The sequence below is a fragment of the Pempheris klunzingeri genome, chromosome 15 (assembly GCF_042242105.1).
Source record: "Pempheris klunzingeri isolate RE-2024b chromosome 15, fPemKlu1.hap1, whole genome shotgun sequence".
Classification (NCBI taxonomy): Eukaryota; Metazoa; Chordata; class Actinopteri; order Acropomatiformes; family Pempheridae; genus Pempheris; species Pempheris klunzingeri.
In genome coordinates this window covers 16,150,990-16,158,706 of record NC_092026.1, presented here as the reverse complement: position 1 = coordinate 16,158,706, position 7,717 = coordinate 16,150,990, and the positions used below count along the sequence as shown (strand labels likewise).

Below are 7,717 nucleotides of genomic sequence, written 5' to 3'. Positions count from 1 at the left end.
AATCTGTCTCCACAAGCATTTAAAACATATTCAGATTTTGAAAACAGCCCTAAAATGTGCTTTCAAGAATCTTGAATATTAAATCTGTAGCCACTGACCACTTTCTGCATCAAAATGGTTGAATAATCCACTTAGATATCTCATATACAATGACCCATGTGGCACTGCCAAGTGCTAGTGCATTTTGGAATATATAAAGCAACTCCTGTGCTTCTGAGTTTCGTGCTCCTAGCAGCAGCAGGACATTAAAACCATCACATTACTACCATCATTAGTATTATCTTTACATAACATTCTGGTAATTCAATAATTTATGGAGGTCTCTAATCAACAGCACACTCCTGCAGGTATACTTGGGGGGGTCTTTAAAAATAATGAGGAGTGTTTAGAGGAGGTGCGTAAAATGAAACAATAGTTAAGTACACTCAGCGTATGGTCAGCGATGGACGGGTTGTACAAACAAGCACACTTCAAAATGACAATCAAGCTGCTAGTCTCACCAAAAACTGGACATTTTGAGCTTTTGCCATTGTACACGTGACAACCATTGCAAGCAAGGCTTTGTTGGACATGTAATGACACAGCCTGAGAATTGTATCACGGTGGGCACAAAGAAAATCCATTTGCTTCATAGAACAACTGGAATAAGAGTATTTCACATTCCATTGTGTGAGATAGACAACATAATACAGCTTCAGCTGTGATAAGGAGCTGCTGTGATGGGCTTTGGTCAGGTCTGTTTTTTTATTGTTCGGTGTTTGGGAAATGTTCTAATTTCGTCCCCGGTATTAGCTCAGCTGTCTGCTGTGAGGCTGCTGTTGTTGAATCTGTACATACAGTGTCATCAGAAATTCACTGTGGAGTTTTTACAGAAATGTCAGTCAAAACCATCTGTGATCTCATCTCTGATCAGTCCATCAAGATAAACTGTGGTAGGCGCTACAGGATGTCTTTGGATACAAAGAACATATAAAAAGAAGTCATTTATTCCACAGGCAGTCCTTTGTGTTGTTGCTAAGGGTTGCATGTGTATGTCTGTTTTAGAGTTTTAATGAAATGCCAGATAGACTAAGAGATGTTTTCTCCTTTTGGCCCTGTGTATCATAGCGCATTATGAATCATCACAAATGACTGCTTCCGTACTCATCACTGTCCTCTGTAATTGAAGGTTGGATGGCCTTCCTTACAGTCAAGAAGAAATTGCTGTCTCTTGTTGTTCATTTATGAAGCGCTACTGTTCAAGCTTCCAAACTAACTACCTCATATCTCTTGCATTTGAATCTAAAAACTACACAATCCACTAAGTACTTAACCCTAGATATCCCTCATATATGCACTAATGATTTCTCAAATTGTTTTTAAATAGCAACTGCAATCTGACCAGAAACCAGAGGCATATATTCCCCTTGCAGATTTCTAAACCTTATTATGTTTTCTATGATTCTTTGACTGTTATAAGTATATCATTAACCAACAATTTTCTGTGGAGAGATACAGTGGAGTAAATGGTGTCTTGAGCAGAGAATGTGCGTGTGGCAAATCAAGCTTCTCTGTTTTGGGTGTGTAGAAATCAACACATACTCACAAGCGTGAATGCTGCTGCTTTTCCATGTCAGGTTAAAACCTGTTTCCCGAGAGGATTTGGATAAAACAGCCAGCTTAATGTGAAGGTCCATGCAACACTTTGTTGAAATGTGGGAGATGTGCCCATCATCTCCTCTGCAAGCCTTTAGGGTTATGTTTATGTGCATCTTCTCAGAAACTTAGTTCCAGCTTAACTTTGGGGATAAAAGAAAATGATCATATATCCCAAAATGTTGGACTAATTCTTTGGATTAGATATCTCTATGAAATATATGACTATACAGCACATTACCATATGTCTGTATCAAAATATACAAACAGGTTTGTCAGCAATTGCAAACGGAACATTTTTAAGTGCTGTATTCCACTTAACATACTGGCATTGTGGTGGTGCTATTCAGTGCCTACGACATGCAGTATTATGAATATCATACGTTTTTTGGGGGGGAACAGAATGTCCTTCAGTTGAGCTATGACATTTAATACAGTCGTTAAGATAAAACCATACAAACTGAAAGAGCAGTACTTTTAAAAGAATATTGACTTGTTTCTGAATGAGAGTCAATATGGCTCTAGGTCTTGGTATGAAGCACAGATTTAGATTTTTTTAAAACCACATTTCCAATAGCTCTATCTTAGTCTCCAAGTAGCACTGAAAGTACACCTGATACTACAGCGCTTAGCAGCAGAAGAGAAGAATAAAGAGTTTATGAACTGTGGACCTCTCACAGACTGACCTCTGCTCAGTGACTAAGAGCTGCAATCTCTCTATAAAGACACATCTTTCACGCTCACCTGCTACATCTCATGGATTGAAAGGAAAGACAAGAAGACAAAGACGTACAACAAGCTTTTACGGTGGAGTTTAACTGTAGAATTAGCAGAGCAGCTGTGTTAAAGCGAGTGGTTGACCTTGTAAGAAGAGACGTGGAATTTTTTAAAATACTTTTTATTATGTAGAAACGAGAGAAATGTGCATTTTTCACATTAGAATGGTTACAGACTGGTGTTAATGGAATTACTTCCACCAAAAATTCAATGTCATACAATAAAAATGTTAATTCCCTTTTCTAGTGTTGCAACAAATAAGTAGAAAACACATGACATGTTAACATTAAGGAATACAATGCTATGGTAGAAATGTTAAAAAAAGACTGGCAGCTACATTCAAAATGAACCTCTTTATACAAATCCACCCCCTTACACCCACTCGCACATATAATAATAATGCAGTTTCAGTGAGAGGATTGCTTTAGATCTAATTCTAATGTAATTGGCAACAGGGTCCACAAAACAACTGTACTTCACAGTGGAAATTAGCTCGAATATATTTACACAAAACACTGACAAAACACATGAAACAAAACCTAACCAAAAAAGTACAAAATATGAATCACTGTTTTAATTCATATTGTCAGTCGCCAGTATGTGCTGCACAGTTTCAGCCTCTTTTGTGAGGATTTCGATTAACTGTCATACTAACCATTTCTGATAATGTTACCCACTTACAGTATAATTATCTTTAAAGGGTTGACTATGATTCAGTTGTTATTTTCCCTATAATTATTTCTGTCCATCCCAGCGACCCATCTTAATGTCATACAATCAATTAGATAAGGATCTCTGATTGTGATCCAGGTTTCCCCGAGCAACCGCTAACGGACGCGCTCCCTTCCTTTGAAGATCACAAAATGATCTGATGCTTCAAACCTTTGCAATGAGGTGACATCCTTTAACGTCTTTAAATAAGTCTATTAACATATTGTTTCATGTCAGAACACAATTAAAACCCCTTAGCAGTGGATCTCATAGGCAACCTGTGATCCGAAAAGGAGACTCTGACTGAGGAAGAGCTCCTCGGGGTCTGTTGTTAGGGGTCCCTCTCCTCCGTCTGCTGGGTTTCTGCGAAGCCCCATTCCCCCTGATCTGGTCAGTGTCTGCACCATTTCATGGTCCAGGAGAGCCTCCTTCATACCTGTCTGCTGGACAAACCCGCTCATCATTGGGCACCTGGATGAAGAGCAGCCTAGGACAGGCTTGGTTCTGTTGAGTACGTACATCTCGTGGCCATGGTCATCGCGGTACTCCTCCAGCTGTGCAAAGGTGGTGGGTCCATCAGAGTAGTCGTTCACATAGAGAATGCTCTCTTCCTTGCTGGTACAGTAGGACCCGCCTTCTTCTTTGCGGTACTGCTGGTGACGAGTGTAGATCATAATCAAGAGGAGAACGGCAGTCAGTGCCAGCAAGGAGATGCCAACGGCAATGGCGGTCTGCGTTGCGGGGCCCAGAGCACTAAAGTCCATGCTTTCTTGTTCATAGAGTGGCTTCTGGCTAACATCCTGAACCTCTGGCTGATAGAAGGAGTTAGATGAAGAGGAAACAAATGAGTGTGTGTTCAAACGAGGCCAAAACTGGGATGAATATGAAGAAGAGGACATGTTGACAGCCAGGTGAAAGGTGACTCTTGCTATGCCACCGGGATTCCAGGCTTCACACTCGTAGCGCCCAGCATGCGCCACAGTCACATTGCTAAGGAACAGCATTCCGCTGCCCATGTCTGGATCAAAGCTGTCCCTCTCACCGCCCTCCTCAGCCCCACGCACAAGCCCCTGGATTCCTCTAGCACCTCCAACCTTGATCCCTCCATTGCTGGGCAGGGCTGTCACCACTCCGCCAGGCCCAGGCCTGAAGAGCTCACCATTGGGCCCCAACTCTTGAACCAGGCCTCGGGGTGATAACTGGGGCTTACCATGAGAGGCCTTTTTCCAGGTCACCTGAGGCTGAGGGTATCCCGAGGCTTGGCAGGAGACCCGGAGGCTCTCCCCTAGTCGCACGGTCAGATGGCTTGGCTCGAGCTGCACCACGGGCGGGATGCAGACCAGACTGTTAGGAGCCACCTCCACCAGGCTGAGGTGGGAGAGGCGAGGTGGTTCAGAGCACATCAGTCGACGCTGTTCTGCAGAGCTCAACAGACGCTGACCGTCTTCGCTGATCCAGGTTCTCAGCCAGCCCAGTGCACAATCACAGCGCCATGGGTTTTCTGGGGGTGAGGAATGGAAGCAGACAAGGCAAATATGGGCAAAAAAATATATGGTCTTGTCAACAGAGAATCCCTTAAAGTGCTTAGAAGAAACTGAAATGCTGCATGAAAACTGACATGAAAACTCCAAACACTAATGAAGCTCATGTGATAGGACCGAAAACTCCAGAAGAGCTACGAACAAATGTATTTTGCTTGGAATAATTTAAACTTTGTTTGTGCTCTTTTGGCACCCATTGCATGACTTGTCCTGGATAGGAGGTCTCTTTTTCACATCTAAAATTTATTCTTCACCATTGCGTCCTTGAGGGATTTTTTCTCATTAAAGGTTTATGGTTGGGCAAAACCCTTTGATATGTAAAATATGTGTAAGGGCACTTCATTTTCATTGTCACGAGTCAGTTGGTTGTGCCTGAAGTTCATATGTGGGCAGTGTCAGTTCTTTAAAATTGTGATATCCAAGCATTTCTCAAGGCACTAAAATTCAATCTTGGACGATTTTGTCATATTACACTAAGACATAATGTGTTCTTGGAATTCTGTCTTCGCTCTGCCTACCTGTGACACGGAGAACCTGCAGGCTGACAAGTGGTTTGAGGGACGAGGCTCCCAGGGTGCGGAGGTGATTTCTGCTGAGGTCCAACAGGGCCAGAGATGACAAGCCCGACAGAGCTTTCTCCGCTAGAAGCTCTATGCTGTTTTCCTGCAGGTGGAGTTCCTGCAGACGCTGCAGACAGCAAGAAGACATAAAGCAGAGGGAGGAAAATATGAGACATGCAGTTAAAGGAGGAGAAAAAGAAATGTCAAATGTAGAGGAGAAATTATTTAATGCCACCTTACTCAGTCTGTACTGTATTACTGTATGATGGGGATTAGTCAGACATGTCATGAATTGCATTTGAGGACGTCATTCTATATAATCCATAAAAATGCAGCACATTTCGGAATAACTCTAGCTTTGCTGGCAAAAGCTAAGCTTTTTTCACTTTACCAAAAAGGATTACTGTTAAGGTCTTTGGGACCTTTAAAACAAAATGAGCTTTAAACATCCATCCATCCTTCCATCCATCCATCCATCCATCCATCCATCCATCCATCCATCCATCCATCCATCCATCCATCCATCCATTCATCCATCCATCCATCCATTCCTTCATCTGATCTCACAAACCTGCAGTCCCCTGAAGGTGTAGTCCTGCACTCGAGTGATCTGGTTCCCGGCGAGGTACAGGATCCGGAGGTGCTCCAAACCCCGAAACATGTCCGGGGTGACCAGGTGGATCAAGTTCCCATTGAGGGCCAGCTCCAGCAGCTGCCCCTGGCTGAGAAACGCCCCCGGCTCCAGGGCTGAGATGCTATTATTCTGAAGGTACAGGTAATGGAGGCTGCCCAGCCGAGTCAGGTCCTGAAGACGGATCTGCACTATAGCGTTGTCCTGGAGGAAGATGGTCTATGGGGGAGACAGGGCAAATGAAATTAGTGGAGTGATCTCAGATTGATTGCATTAGAGACACAGAGGAGGGGCATGCGATGTTTGAATTGGTGTGTTGTTTTGTACAGAAAAGTGAGCGTGGCCTGTTGCTGTGCTGTACTCACTGGGTAGAAAAATGCATTAACCATTAGGAGAGATTACAGTAACAACAGGGCCACCTTTAGAGCTATCTGCACTCACCGGGCTGTGCCCAGCTTTGAATATATGTAAATGTAGGCAATACAAACAATGCGGAGTGAGCTGGTTCACAATCATGATAATAATGACCCTGACAATGTAGGTTGTGCAACATTTTTCCTTTTTTGTGGTTCAGCTCTCTTGCCAAATGCTGCAGAAATCACAGACCTTGTCAGCAAACAAACAAAAATGCTTGGGTGATTGGAGCTACTTGAGAGTGTGTGTGATTCATAATGCATTGCTGTTTGCTTGATAGGTAATGTGCATTCACTGGTGATGTTTTCAAAGAAGCAAACAGGGGCCATGAGGTGAAGTATGATCGACGACATAGACCTGCTGATTGAGGTTAATGGAACAATTTATCCGGAACACGCTTTTCATTAATATTCATGAGGTGCAGTAATGTTGGGGGGCCTGAACCCAAGTGGAAAAGACGCTGTAATGTTAAACATCTTCTCAACAGATGATGAGAGGGTGTGTGAGAGTCACTTTCTGAACAAGAATGAATAATTACACAGCCAGCAGCGCAGCCCCTCCCCCAGGCTTACATCAAAGAGGGTCACGGTGAATTGATTAACCACAATCATTTCAGGGTAATACGAATGGATCAGAGAGGGAGTTAAATGATACAAAACCACTGATGCAGGGGGAGTGGTCAGCTGCCATGCACTGGTGCCTAGTGCCCTAACTTAGTGTTGATTTGCCAACTGACCTCGGTGACAGAGGGGACACCCTGTGGAATTTCTTTGACCCCGAGAGATCCGCACTCCACTGTGAGGCTGTAGCAGCGGCAGCCTGATGGGCATCCCAGGGACGGCCGGTGGATACAGGCCAGGACGACCAGGACGAGTCTGGAGAACCACAAGAAGACCATGGCGGTTTTACGGTAGACCTTCAGAGACAAAAGCCTGGAGAAAGAGAAGGCGGGGGAAGAGACTAAAGTGAGCATCAATCACTCAACTCAGTTCTAACAACAAACATTTTTCCTTCACGATAATGTATTTCATCCTCCAAGCAAAGACTGGCAGCGGCTGCAGATATGTTGTATAAGTAGATGACTGTGGAATGGCAAAGGAGGATTGATAAAAAACCCAAGGAACACAAGAGTATCCACTCATCCCTGCCTGTTCTCCATTCAACTGTGTCTACTCCGTGGAAATGCAGCAGCTTCTATTATGGGCTTCAATTAATTAAAGATGTGATAAAAGATGTGCAGGTTGCCTCAAGGACCGCTCTCTTGTCTTTTTAATGCATGCGCAAACACACTCACTCACTCCCTCTATTTCAGTCTTTCTTTGTCTTAGAAAGACACACACACGCAAACGTGCACCTAAGAGTCTCTGTTTTGACCCCTATAATCTCAGAAATCACATTTGCCTCCTCAAAGCAAATCTCAAGTGGTAGCAAGCTCTAATCATCTGATC

General features: G+C 43.5%; 1 protein-coding gene across 1 annotated transcript; it reads right to left on the bottom strand.

Annotated features, from left to right (window-relative positions):
- Positions 1-3,377: 3,377 nt before the first annotated feature.
- LOC139214811 (leucine-rich repeat-containing protein 24-like) lies at positions 3,378-7,167 on the bottom strand. Its single transcript, XM_070845737.1, has 4 exons — positions 7,006-7,167; positions 5,796-6,074; positions 5,183-5,351; positions 3,378-4,624 (listed from the first exon to the last, which is right to left on the bottom strand). The coding sequence occupies exons 1-4, from the start codon at positions 7,165-7,167 to the stop codon at positions 3,378-3,380; spliced, it is 1,857 nt and encodes a 618-aa protein (XP_070701838.1).
- Positions 7,168-7,717: the final 550 nt, after the last annotated feature.